We start from the raw sequence: 14943 nt of genomic DNA, 5'->3' as shown, positions 1-14943 counted from the left end.
AGTAAACAAAAAATAAGGACTGACAAGAAAAGTCTTTGCCATCATTTTTACAGTGTGCAGTTTTCTGGTGGACTGGTAACTACTTCAGTGAAATCAGGAACATAAAAATAAAAATAATTGGGAAATGTCCTTTAAAACTGAATTGAAATAATGGCATCTTTGCTTGCTTGTTTTCTTCTATAGCTTGCTTGTTTGTTTTTTTGAAGTCACTCTTGTTAATTGTCCTGTAGCCGTGGTATGAACCAGATAGCCAAGAAAGCTGACATGGTGAAGTTATATACAGCATCCTTGTGACCTTTTTCCAGTGAAGATACATATCTGTCCAATAAAGCCCAGGCCAAATGACAGTGACAGCTGCCTCGTGGCATTCAGTTTGAATTGAACAGGTTTGCTCACAAGTCAGGAGCAAGTATTTCATTACAGTCTGTGCACCAAGACCAGCATAAGCCCCCAGAAATGAAACTTTCCCTCAGCAGCTATGGAAACTGCGCCAGTGGACTGAGATGCACTTCACAGGCTCCTCCTTGTCTCCTTGCTTTGACTTTCCCGCCTCCTGCAAGCTGTCATCCTCTGTTGCCATTTGCATGTTGGTGTAAGCACTTGCAAGGGAAGAAAACCTCACTTCATCTCTCAGGAGGGATCCAGGGTGTTATGGGAACTGAGCACTCAAAGAACGATGGGCGAAGGAGCATGTGTTTTCTGAGGAGAGGTCCAAAGTGGCCTGCATGGGAAGATGCTCTTCTCTCAGGGAAAGAGCCTAAGTCACTGCTGAAACAGGGATTGCGTTATGTCAGCTTGAGCCTTATAATGAAAGGGATGACCAACACACCTGACTTCTTGTGGGAACTGCCTGAGGTGCAGAAACTGAACCTTTCACACAATCAGCTGGTGATGATTCCTCCTTCGCTGGGGAAACTGGACAGGCTAGTAGTGCTCAACTTGGGTGACAACTGTCTCAAGTATCTGCCTAAAGAGATTGGGCTGCTGAGGAACCTGAAGGTCTTGTTCATCAATATGAATTGCCTGACAGAAGTGCCAGCAGAGCTCAGCTTGTGCAGGAAGCTGGAGGTTTTGAGCCTCTCACACAACTGCATCTCTCAACTGCCTTTGAGCTTCAGCGACCTGACAAGTCTGAGGAAACTGAATCTCAGTAACAACAGGTTTGTGCAAATTCCCCTCTGTGTTTTTGCACTGAGGAATTTAGACTTTTTGCACCTAGGGTCCAACAGGCTTGAAAACATCGCAGACAGTGTCCAGTATCTGGTCAATCTGCAAATCTTTATCATAGAGAATAACAACATACGCATTCTGCCACGGTCTCTCTGCTTCATCACCACTCTGGAATTACTAAATGTTGATTACAATGCTATACAGACTGTCCCAGATGACCTCTACCTGCTGCACCAGCTGCCACGCATTGCATGGAACCCAATGGACAAAGGTCTCCACATCACCCACAACCCTTTGTCCCGGCCTCTGCCTGAGATCATCGAGGGGGGGCTGGATGCCCTCTACACCTATCTCAGGAATAAAAAGGAGCACAACTGAATTTCTGCCAAACTTGGGATTAAGCCTGTCATCAAGACTTACTTGTATTGGAGCACTTCCCTGCACTGGCATTTCCACTTCATAACGCCCAGGTGTCGAAGACTGTGGATGGCTTTAGTAAAGGCTGGAGGAAAGCAAGTAAAGTATGATGGTCTTGATTAACTGTGTGAAGAGTAAACTTTCTACAAGTAGCCACCTCTGCAACCTTTAGTTCTGGTGTGCTTGGTTTTTTGGGTTGGTTTTTGTTGTTTTTGGTTTTTTTTTTTTTAATGGAAAAAACAAACAACAAACTTGTGATAAAATGTTTGCTCTTTGTTTGACAGAAACAAATTCAGTCAGACTGCTAGAAGTGCAGAAATGTGTATTTGCCAGTTATTAGGTTAGAGGAATATTAATATAAATTGGATTTACTATATGTGATTGCTGTTGCACTTTAACTCCTGCTCACTTCTTCATGCGCAGATAAACCACTATATAAACAAACACTGCTATCTAAGCGACTCTCAAGGAAAATGTTCAATTTACTTTCAGTAGTGAATATATCTTGAGCTATATTAGCTCACAGACAGTATATTACTGGCCAGTTCAATACCCTTTGTTGTTCACCCCACAGCTCTGTGCTAGACTCTATAAATTACAGGTGAAGATCGCTGCTGAGGAGGTGACTTCCTAGGTTTTTGGAAGACCCCAAACTTCCCCAAAGTCCCTGGTTCCTTTCATGAGATATGCAGCCTTTCCCAAGGAGCCTTCTAGGATGCTGACAGTGGTTCATCACATCAGCCAGGAGCAGCACCCCTATGAAGCAGAGAAATGAACATGGGTCCTTACTCCTTCAAATGAAGGTTGTCAGAGGAAGTTGCTCATTACTAGATGAGCAAGTGCACTCCATTCCCTTTCCTGCATCCCTGCAATCAAAGCCATGGAGTAACTTTACTCAGGAGGCAGTACTTGTCTAGAGGTGAAATATTTCTTTCAGGAAAAGCAGTTTCAAACCAGTCATTGGCTTAAGTAAGTGCTTCAAAACCAAATACTTATTTCTGTGATTTTCAGTATCAGCCAGTAACATAAAATTAGGGTCTTATGTGGTTTCTCATATTGATCTTCTGTGAGTGTCCTTCATCAAAGTTTTATCTGGTAATAAAGAGGCAGTATGAAAGAGCTGTTAACAATTTATGCAACCTGGGGTTTTTTGTTCTCTCACACCAGTGTAAAACAAGCAACTCCGTTGAAATCAGTTGAGATAAATGCTTGTAATGGCAGCATAAAAGAGGAATGATCTTGTAATTCTTGGGCTAATTAAGAGTATTCAAAGCCACTTCTGAAGTGCTTCCTATCCTATGTCAAATCTCAGGAATCACTGATTACTTTCTAAAACATAATTTGCTCAAAATTATGGAATGTTGTGGAAGGCTGAGCCTGCTTCTAGTGAACTTAATGGACAACCCTGGCTGAGGGAAAATCTCTTCAGCAGAGGCAGAAGAAGCCTGGTAACAGCCAACAATTATGTAATTTATAGGTAGATGCAAGCAGAGGCAGATGCAGCACCTTTGCCCGTGCTAATATTTTAAGTGCAGTATTGAACATACCAATGAAGAATCAGTGCTCAGAGTATATCCGCCTCTGGGGCTGTTTACCCTGATATTTTATTATATTGTTTTCTGTATCATTTCTTATCTTAATCAAGAATTTCAGTGCTTTGCCCAGGAATCACAGTTTCCAAGCGTGCAGTCAAGGACAAATCTTAACATTTCTAGCAAACCAGAAACCTTTTTGAAGAGCACATCTGCTTAAGTGTTAAGCAAATAAACAAGGCAAGTAAACAAACACCAAAGCAGGGGTTTTGTGACTCTTTTTACTTCATGTATGTTTCAAATGTGAAGATATTTTATGTGTGGTTTTATGGACATTTATTTCACCCGTGCAATAAGATTTATAGCAAAGTTCCAAGTTTTTAAATGAAGAATGTGCCTAATAAATTAAGATGTGATTCAATTAGTGACAAGAAATAAAGCTGCAATTATTTATAGAAATACCAACAGATAATTCTTGGAGGGGATTAGGCACAGATTATTAACTTTTATAAATGTCCAGTTCATATCCCTAAGCCTGGCATTCATGTAAACACTGCAGTCCTGCAATAGTGCTTTGGAGGAAAATTAGATGCCTATGGCATTAATCACCTGATAAGATTTTCCATATAACAGTATCCAGGATTATATGACACCAGATAGCCACTGATGTGATCTGACTAGAAAAGGTATGCACAGTCATTTACGTGGAAGATGTCAGGCCGGACTGTGTGTGTTCATTAGGATACCACTACAGAGGGTAAGAAAATGTGCACGATTCAAGAAAATGGTCTCCAGACAGGGGATTAAAAAGCGAATTTGACATAATCAAGTGCATCTGGAAAAGCAGATACAATATGAAGTGCAATACCAATAGTTTAAAATTCAATTACTCAATTGAATAATAATAACCTTTTACTCAAGCTAATAAACCTTCGTAAGCACATGAAACACGTAAAAGTCTCTGCCTTCTTAAACAGAATAATAAAATTCATTGAATAAATGGTACTTTAATGAATAATTCAGATTTTACCATTAAGAAGATAATTTCTACTGAACTGCTTTAGTCTTCCATTCCTCAACCAAGACCCTTATAAATATCTTTCTTGGAGATAGAGAAAATGATCTCACATGACTAAATGTCATGTTCTAAATTCTACCTTTAAAAAAGACTGTATATCACTGTTAATATATAGAAATATCCATGAGAGGCAAATAAAGACATATGTATTTGCATCTGAGAGGAAGCAAGATAGAGAAAGCAATCAAGAGGCACAGGAGGGAGATAGAAAGTATGATGTCACACCCTGGCCCTAGTTTTGAGCAGGGCATTAGCAAAGAATTGGTGGATCTCCGCATTGTCATCTGATATTAGCTGTATGCATGACAGGGAATAAAGGATCTGAATCACTGCAGGGACAGTAGTCATATCTCATGTGATGACAGTACCACTTCTATGTGTATATTAAATGATACAGTTTTGACTTACAAAAATTTCAGAGAACTATACACACTGTTATATTTGTTACTAGTATTCACTGAAGTTTTCTCACCTGAAGTTCACAACAGCACAACTTTTGATGCATCCATTTTTTTTATTGTTATTGGTGGTGTTGGTCTTCAAAGGAATGGAAGAAGTGGGATCCACTTGTGGAAGAGGATACTCTCTTGGCAGGGTGACTTTTCTATGGTTACTGCTCAAAGAAGCTCCCAAAGAGCTTAGAAAAATTCTTGATGTGGATGAAACAAAGGGCAAAGCACAAGAACAAAGTCGAAAGAATATAATCAGGGGTCAAAAGGTTGGGATAAATGTAGTATACAACAGGGCTATACAATTTGTTCCCCAGCTATCATCAAATACACTGGTGGTACTTCTGGTGAGGTGAACAGATTCCATCTGTTTTTATTCTAAATCGAAAAGAAAGCTTCTGTGAAAAGTTTCAAGTCTAGTCAACAAACAAAGCCTTTGAAAACTGGAAGGTTTCCGGCTCTTGGCCTACCCAAAGTTAGTGGCTTCAACTTTGACTGAAAGGAAAATGTTTTCATCTGAAGTGTTGCTGTAACATCTCACTGGAAGTTAAAGCTGAAATGAGTTGTACCTGCTGCTCTGGGGTTACTGGGCAAACCTGCTATGTGGGCAAACTTCCTTACACACTTGTGACTTCCCAAAATCTACTGCAATGTCCCAGAAACCCCATGGGGTACCCATGGACACATAGTCTGGCCAGGAACACCAGCCTGTTATCTGAGCATAGCAGCAAGAACTACAAAGACCAATTTCTAAGATGCCCTGGGATGGCATTTCAAAACAGAATTCTTCTGATTCCAGATGGAAGCTTGTAAAATTTGGGCTAAATATGTTATGATTATTATTTTGGTTGAAAAATGTCAACTTTTTTTCTTTTTTCTAACTTGTCAATATTTTCTCCATAGTTTTCTTCATTTTCGTCAAAATTCCTTTTTTTTTTTTTTTTTTTTTGTCAAACTCAAGAACCTTTTTCAGGTATTTTTACTATAACGATATGCAGTCTGCAGCTTAACCTTTTTCTGATATAAATGAATTAACTTCTTATTACTATGCTGTAGCTTCAGGAAACCATATCCTTCAGTTAGTACTTTTAAGAACTTTACAGTCATCGTTTAAGTAAAGGAGGATGCATCAAAGAAGTGTTGCATTGGTCCTGAAGAGATCTGAACATGTTCTTTACTTTGCTAGACCAGCACATTATTTGAATAAAACCCATATCACATCATATAATTTACACAAGTAGAAAAATCATTGATACTTCAGCTTATGTACTTAACCAAAGGAAAAAAGAAGCTTCTAAGGACTTCAGCAGATGAGAGCTAAATAAAGGTAAATAAAGACAGATAAAGAAAGAAAGCAAGAAAAATGAACTAAACATCTGGTCAATATGGTTTCACCAAATGCCAAGGGTAAATTTGCTGCAGAACCTTCAGATGATAGTTCTTGAGTGATTCAAGGAGTGCTTCAGTCTGCCTTGCACAGCTCCATTAAGCATAATTAATAGGTATGAAAATAATTATATAAAATTAACACTATATAAGGGGGTTTTAAATATTAAGAAAATAGTCATTATGTCACGTGTTTCTATAGTCCACATAGGTGGGAGCTGAAATACTGAAACACCTTACAGCCAAAGGAAAACTTCTGCTGACGGTATAGAAGGGCCTGCATTTATATGAGAATATATACATTTACCATTTTATATATGGCAATAAAAAAAGATTTAAAGACTCAATAGATGTTTAAATGGGTATGAAGCTTTAGATATATTGGGACAGAGGTACACTTTAATATTCATATGTGGAGTAAGCCTGAAAATCCTTTCATAAAACTGCATAATCCTTTCTCTGTACAAGTAAGAGGCAGAATAATAATTATAAAAGATGAAAAAAGAGACACTGAAGCAGGCCTCTTTAGAAATGTATTAGGTTATCTGAACACCCTGAATATCCCAAGAGGAAATCAAATTCATATAAAGATTTTTTTAAAGTGGGAATTACATAGGGTGTTTTTTCTCCCTCCCAGCAATCCAGAGAAAAGCAGACTGCTGACAATATTACTTTTAAACTCTTATTTCACTCCCATATCCCCATTGATTCCATGTGTTTGTCTGTGGTGCATTAAAGGCCAAACAGCTTTCAAAAAGCATCCCTCATCACTGTCTTCTGCAACCCAGTGATACTGAGAGTGTCCTGCACTGATACAATCACCTGCTGCACTGTATAACTTTGCAGGGTTTAGCAACAGAGCCTGAAATTCATACTCCCGTGTATGTGGAGTCACATCATGCATAGCTAAAAGGGTGGTTTCCAGTGAAGCAGGAAGTGTAGCAACAGTTTTAGAAAAGGTCACTGCAAATTATGCTGCCTCATAAAGTGAGCTTACCCAGGCAGACTGAAAATAAGACCAAAGGGCAGAGCTTTATGTTTTCCTGGGGCTCAGAGGAGTTTCAGATACTGTAAGTTCATTGATATATAGTCTCTTTTAATTTTCACTTCCCATCCATAAAAAAATAATAAATTTCTCATTTTATTTTATTTTTTTTTTCTTTGAGGGCAATATATCCTGCTCCATTTTATGCTGGATCTGATGTCCAGCCCCTGCATCATGGGTGTATTCACAGAAACAGCAAATTGCTTTTCCCCTCCTGCAAAGCCAGTGTTGACAGGTGAGGGTGGGTGTGAAAATGTACCAACTGTCCGATCCCTTACCCTTACACAAGGAGGGCAGGACAGGGGTGGCTGGCAGGCTCTAAAGCCACCGGTCATGAGACTGGTAACCTACCCAAAACAGGCTCCATGGTCACAACACCAACCTTATGCACCTGCCTTAGAGGTTTCACAGGGGTTAGTATCCGGACACAGTTTCTATGGTTGATAGGGAAAGATAGATGCATTACTTCTGAGAGGCACTGGAAAAGAAGTAGTGGTCTAATGCCCGATGTTGTCTCAGGGTCTCTCTTTGCTGGCCGGAAAATTCTCCAGGATGTCTGCAGACTAATTTAGGCATCTGAAGCAAGGCCAGTGAAGCTGTAGGGCACAAATACTTTCCTTCGACTTACAAATACCTCCCTTTGCCTGGCCTTCCCTCTGCAGCATGCATGCAAAGGACACGAAGCACTCTCTCAATATACTATAACGTTCAGACTTACTGAGAAGGGTTGGAAGATACATCAGAAAAACACTAACAGACCTATAACGCTCTGTGCCAAATGCTTTCAATGGCCTAAAATTTTCACTAGCTTTCTCCCTAGCTATTAAAATGCTCCACCTCAAAACAGGGGTAAGCAGGACACATTTAAAAGAAGCCTCTGTAGTTTTTAGAGGTGGCATTCCAAAATCAGCTAAAAAAAAATATTTACTAAGTAAGTAACAGCAAAATTACAGTAAAAAAATCACTTCCTTCTAGAAAACAGAGCTATTTTCATTATACCTTCCCGGCTTGTTTTTAGTCCTTTTTGGTTTTAGAAACATAATGGAAGTCTCTGTATGTATATATGGGGGTTTTTATTGGTCCATGCATGTATTTGTATTTCCCCTATAGGGAAAAAAGAGGCTATCAGTGGTCCCTAAATTGTTTGCCTGTGTAAAGCATGTCCTTCTGGCATATAGTGCCCTGTAAATGGCACTGATGGGAGAGCTGAAGAATCCAGAAGAATAAAACCTTCTCTTTGGGAAATTCATTCAACTGAATGTGACTTGGTCAAGATAGTGCTTTTCCATAGCTACTTCTGTGCACAAGTGTCCTGTATATCTTTCAGCACACTTACCTTCTTTTTCCAGTTGGAAAATAACACTGTAAAGAACAGATTGTAACATGGTGTTTGTGTGTTCTGTCCACATACAAATGAAGTTAGATATACTAACCTTGAATTCAGTTCATTAAAGAAAAACCCCTCTGAGCATGTATGCGTGTGCGTTTGTGTGTGCATATGTTTGGAGGTATTTGGGAGGTTTTTACAAATCTTCGCAATGTTGTAGCTGGAGAATATGTGTGAGCTGACTGAAAAGCAGCATATTCCACTGCAAATGAAATGCTGGTAATTTAGCGTCAAAATAGGATTTAAAACACATGGTGGTAAATTACGTTGCTTTTGACTTTCTAGGACATGAGGTTTTTTGGGTGGTTTTAAGTGTTAGATATCACAAAATCCCTTGGGACTTTTACTAAGTAATGTGGGATTTAAAGTATAGGAGAATTTGGATTAGTTTGGGTTATTTTGATCAATAATCATACAAGCAGGTACATTAATTTTCTGTTAGTCACTAAAAGTTTAGTAGCTGTTGCAATGAACTCTTTGAAATGCATTCTTTAGCCCATCAAATAAGAAAAGAAGTTAAATTCTACACAGCCTGATCTGTCTAAAAAAAGGTATAGATCTGACACCAAACTGAGTACTTTCGGAGTTCAGTTTGGCACGGATGTTTTTAGAAAGCTCAAATGGAAAAGTTCAGACAATTTTGCCACCCAATTATCTGGGCTACTCCTAGAGACAATGGTGTTCCCCCAGGGGTTGGAGAACATAAAGCAAATGAGTGCCCTTAGTTACACTTGGTAAGTTTTCAGTTTCACAAAGTGCATATTGGGGATAGATTTGATTCATTTCTCATTTGGCTCAAAGTTATGAATTTGCAGTGGTTACGATGGTTCGTCTTCCTTGGACTAGCATGCAGATATTAAAGTGCATGGGTGAGAAAATTCATCCAGCATGTCCAAATCCTCATAAGGACTAGCCTTAGAGGAGGATATGGAAATTTACCAGGGACTCAGAATTCTCCCTGGTGTATCAGGGGTGTCCATTAGGGAGTCTATTTAATGTTCTTAGGCTAGACTAATATGTTGCAAAGCAGTGACATTTCAAACCTAATCTGTGAAGCTAATAGCTCTTCTCAGTAAGTCATTTTCACATTTACATCACTTTAGCATAGCCAAGATTTGGATAAAGATAAGTATTGCTTTTTTTCTTGCCAGTGTAGCCAGGGTGATGAGTCACCAAACTGGGATTTCTGCAACAGTCCCCCCTCCCTCTAGTAAACCCCAAACCAGCAACTGGCTATTCTGAGCAGGACTTAAGCTTGTGTGTATATTCAACAACAAATACACAGCAGAAATGCCCCATGTTTGCCTTGCCACGGTTCATACCAACAACACTATATTTTAGCATATCAAATAAATAATAAACATAAAGGGGGGCAAGGGGAAAAGAATTAACACTTTAGAAGCTACTGCTGACATCTAGTCTCTCTAGAAAGAAGCCCGGGCAGCCGAAGTACAATTTCTTCCATCCTAGCTATCTGCATTTTCTCATTAACTCTGTTGCTTTTTTCCTTTCATTTGTCCTTTCTTTGTTTTATTATATTGCCTCTTTTCTATTGCTACCCACTCTATTCCTTTTTTTTTTTTCTTTTGCCTCTTTGTTTCATATTAATGGGTTGCAACATTTTTAATTAAAGTTGAGGGCTTGACTGATGCCAGTTCAACCCTCCTTTTCTGAATTTGCCCTCCAAAACAAGTTAATCATTAGCAGAGGCTTTTCTTCATCAACTACACTGAGGGATGACAACAACAAAAAAAGGCAAAAGGAAAAAAAAGAAGAAAAAAACAAATAGAATAAGTGAAAAATGGCAAACAAGCCTCATGAAGCAGTAAATAGCCAGAAGAGCAGAATATACTTAGCACTTAGGGGCATTTTTCTGTGCCCCTGTAGCTCATACTCAGTCTCCAATACAGTTCAAGATGGACATTTATGTTAACCAGTTACCGAAGGGCTATTGCAAACATTCAAGACATAGGAAAGGGTCTATACACAACTGTGAACAAACAAAAAGTCCCGTCCTCACCTGATTTATAATCCAGAGATCCCCACAAAGCTCTACATGAATTCACTGCCTCTGTTACCTGTATTTTGGAAATGAGGAATTCTTGGTCCCCCTGGTTGTCATATTGCTACAGAATGATTTAGAAACACATAAAAGCAGGAACAGAGTCACTTGTCTAGCTCCAGATTTTGCCATGTGCTGTAGATGGTGAGATTTATGTCTAGTTCTCCATTTCTCCTGTAAAAATACTCCTGCCTGCCTCACTCCCTTTCACCTGTGTGTAATACATTCCTACTCTTTAGTATTGGTCTGTTAAAAGTTGTAGCCTGAAGCTGGAGCAAGGATGCATAGCCACGATTTACAAAGAAAGAGTGGTGACAATCACATTGTTCACAGAAAGAGGAGGAAAAAAGGTAGGATAAAGAAAAGGAAGACAACAGGATCCAGTACAGAAACACAGATTTGCTTGCCTAGTTTGGACTGACTCAGCTGATGTGCATATGTGGTGTGATGCTCAGCACTGCCTTGCCATGATTGTCAGGCAATTAGGGGTTTGGGGCTCTCCTTGAATGGGGTACTGACCCCAGAAAAGGAGGATCAAGAGAACTGCCCCTACAAGCCTCACCTTTTATTGAGTACAGTCAGAATGGTAGTCATGCAAAAGTGAAGAGGGACAGACCTGGCGTACACAGGATCTTACGGTATAAGGTGTGGTAACAGCATAATAGTGTAATTTATCCACATTCTGAAAAGAATCAGTCAGGGTTGAAAATGATGATGCTGCTTACTGCTGGGTGCTTGAACGGGCAGCCAGCTCCATGGAAGGTGGTGCTGCATCAGTTTTGCATTTAGGGGAAAGGTACAAAAAGTCTTCTGCCTCCAAGGACAACCTCGTGTTTCAGGATCCTGAAAATCAGAGGTAGATTTGAGCCAACCATACCAGTTTAGAAGTTGTTTCTCAGCCTGACACTACAAAATATACATCAAACCACTGTATAGTATCACTGAATACATGCAGTTAGAGTCTTATGACATAAAAGCAGGCAAATATTATGACTAGAAGAGCATTTTAATATATTATACATGGTCATTCGGTGTTGAATATATGAATTATTAATCAGGATATAATAATCCCTCTGTTAAAGTGAAAATGTTCACATTTTTAATCTAGAGATCTCACTGATGAGGCATGATTGTTCAACATCCTAGAAGGCAGCTTTCTAAATTATGTTATTCCCCATGGCAAGTGAAGGACAGAACACAGACTTAATGGAAAGAGCATTTTTGTTTTCCCTAATGAACAATGGGATTTACATTTCAGCCCTCCAGCAAGGAGAGTTACTCATGATACCTTCTAAATTAGTACCACCTCATAAGTTGCACCCAGAGTACCTCCTAAATTAACAAGTAATACATTTAGGAATACCTGAAAGGCTTATTATCTCCTGTCTAATATATCATTATCACTGTATACAACTCCCCACATAGTGTGCCCAGCCCTTCTTCTAGTGAAAGATTCCCATAGGTTAAACAGGGCATTGTAAGAGGTGCATTTCTGGCTTCCAGTATTACTTCTGTATCTGCAGAGGAATTAAGACTAACTGCAAAAGAATCATTCCCCTGGCCTTTTAATTTATGTGCTTTTGTAGCTGTGGAATAACAACAGAATTGCCACTCCATTATGTTTTCATTTCTATTTGATGGTATAAAAGTAAATGCTATATTCATAACCCCACCTAGAAATGAAAAAGAGCTGTCATTCCAAGGTTAGGATATTTGCTTCTGTATCCCAAGCCCTCCTGGCTGTTTTAGATACCTATGGTGCTGCGGTCATCTTTGAGCTGCCCGTACGCCTTTGTGTCACCACTCAGGATAACGGCAGGAAACAACATGGGGAGAAGAAGTGCTGATCTAACAGTTCACGTTGGGAAGTAGCTGCTCATTAACATGCTCTCAGTCTGTCATGCTCTGAGATGCTGGTCAAAGGTGTTTGCGAAGCTGGAAATCAGGATATGTGGATGTCTTCAGCTTTGTCTGTGCTAAGAATTTAACCCACTGCTGACAAAGCACATTAGCAGCTTGAACAGCTGGAGCAGCACTCACACAAGTTTAGCCAGAGCATGGAGATACTACTAACAGCTTCATACAGCCCCCCAGCCCTTGTCTGAGTTCCTCCACTGTCTGCTTGGACAGTCTCAACAGTTGATACTGTCGCTAATGCCAGTTCATGCCTTCATCCCAAGTAGAAGACTGCTGGCAGCAGAAAGCCGTTTCTAGGCAAACTGGATCTCTGCAGGCATTTGCTGTAACAAAGACGCCTGAAACAGTGCCTGGTGGTCTCTGGCTGGGGTTACAGTGATTCCTTATTTCCCTGAGGCAGCTCCCTCGGCTGCCTTTCCAGCAGAGATCTCACTGAAGTTCAGCTACTTTCCCTCAGCAGGTGTAAGGCAAAGCAAACGCTGAATCTTCCAGCTTCAGAAGGAACATGTATTACTCTATTTAGTTTTTATTGTGCTGGCTAGAATAACTCACACCTATGAGCTTTTAATACTGTTCTCAACTGTAGCTAATAAGCACGGCGCAAAGATGGCCATCATCTTGAAAATGAGTCGCCAAGAATTTGCACAATAGGAGGTTGGGGTTTTCTCAGACTCACAAGAAGACATATATTTCTTTCTGGAGGTACAGTGAGGTAACAAGAAACAAATCTGTCTACAGACTCTCTGCTACTTCCTTTGTGAGCTGCCACCATTTGCATTATAAACATTTTAACAAAGACACATTGAGCTAAATTTAACCCCACGACTTTGATGAGTTTAGTCCACTGACTGTGGAGGAAAATACAGAGCTGAGTCTTGTTTTTGGTTAAGCTCATGAGTACAAAGAACTCTCTCAAAAACTGCCACTGTGGGACCTCAGCCAGCAGAGGCCCATAACCAAATAATGGGAACTTGTTATCACTCTTTGATTATAAGTATCTGTTGGCTAAATATGCACAAAACTAGTACCCCTTATTTTTAACAGATAATCTTGTTGTATCTGTTTTTAAAGAACAAAGTTTCCACTCTCCGTTTTTCAAGGTCCCACTAACTCATTTAAATATGGTAGATTGAATTCCAGAATGACTAAATTTGATTTGTAACAAGAATAAAATCAACAGATTTTTCTTATCTCGATGCAAACGCCCCTCGTCTACGTGAATTAGGAGTCTCAGTCAACGCTGAGTTGACTCTTACAAACTCCCGGGATTCAATTTCCTGAGCAGGAGACAGTATGGATTAGTTTGATTTATAATAAATTTTAACACTCCCAAGGTAGCTGCCAGCAGGAGGAGATCTTAAAATATAGGAGTCAGATACTGAGGTTAATAATTAATGTGAAGCCTCCAGATCTTATAGCTATTCCAAACTAAAGTAATCATATAAAGTTCCAAGAAGCCAAAAAAGAGGCAAGAAGAAAGTCACAAGAAATACATCCTTAATGGAGCCTATGTGTCCTAAGGCAGAGATTCAGGTACTTTAGCCATGGAGTGTGTAGCGTGTGGAGTGTGGTCATTACCAGTAGCGACTGGGATTCATATTTTGAACCCATGCAGAAGCTGACTTCAGCTCTTGGAACTCGTCTTTCTTCAAAGCAAACACCTCATCACCAGTTTTACCCTTTTCTGAAATTCAAACTTAGACCCTTGCTTGCAAAGATAAGGTCTGCAATATGAAGCATCTCTGAGTTACCACAGAGCATCTGTTGCCCCAGAATCCCACACCGCTTAGTTCCAAAAGCACTGCTCCTCCATGCACTGTTAATGAGCCTGGGAACAGTAGCAAAGGACATAGAGGAGAGCTTGGAAGTCTGCAAATTAACGGGAAACTGAGGTTCAATACCTACAGCAGACAAATTGTAGGAATTCTGTAGCACATGCAAAATGAATAGGTGCCTGAGCAATGGTCTAATGAGGAAAATGAGTAGATGCTGGAGTATGTCAAGAACAGCCTTTTTCCTACAAAGTTTCAGAAGAGGGATATCGTAGTATGGGATTTTTTTTTTTAATGGGACCTGCTAAATACAACACCACCTGGGCTCATGATGTTAGACTATCCATCCTGCAAACTGTCATTAGGGAGTAAGTTGAGCATCCAGAGGGATGTCATAAGACAGCAAATCACTTTTCAAAAGTCCATTCCTACGCTGGACATGTCTGTAGGAAACTCTTTTAAAAAGTAAGTGTGCTTGAGTAAAGGCTAAAAAGTATTACCTGAATAAACATGGATGTGTGGATTGTAAACTTAAATCCATCGGAATCATGCATGGAGTGGCTACACATGTATTTTATGGGTTCTGTCAGGTTCAGTCATTAGAAATGAGTTTTTAGAGCTATGATGAAAGGCAATATAAAAATTCATAGTATTGATTAGACTTTTCTGTTATAATTGCTTCAGATAATATAATGTATAAAGGTATTCAGAGATGTAATGAACACTGT

The 14943-nt window shown here is 39.6% G+C and overlaps 1 protein-coding gene across 1 annotated transcript; it reads left to right on the top strand.

Annotated features, from left to right (window-relative positions):
- Positions 1-503: 503 nt before the first annotated feature.
- On the top strand, positions 504-1776 carry LRRC30 (leucine rich repeat containing 30). The gene is given in 2 exon segments (XM_065669345.1): positions 504-599; positions 601-1776. Coding segments are annotated over 2 exon segments (1044 nt in total). The 3' UTR covers positions 1549-1776.
- The last annotated feature ends 13167 nt before the right edge of the window (positions 1777-14943 follow it).

This window comes from Lathamus discolor, chromosome 2 (genome assembly GCF_037157495.1).
Source record: "Lathamus discolor isolate bLatDis1 chromosome 2, bLatDis1.hap1, whole genome shotgun sequence".
In the NCBI taxonomy this organism is placed as follows: Eukaryota; Metazoa; Chordata; class Aves; order Psittaciformes; family Psittacidae; genus Lathamus; species Lathamus discolor.
This window is presented reverse-complemented; position numbering and strand designations above follow the sequence as displayed.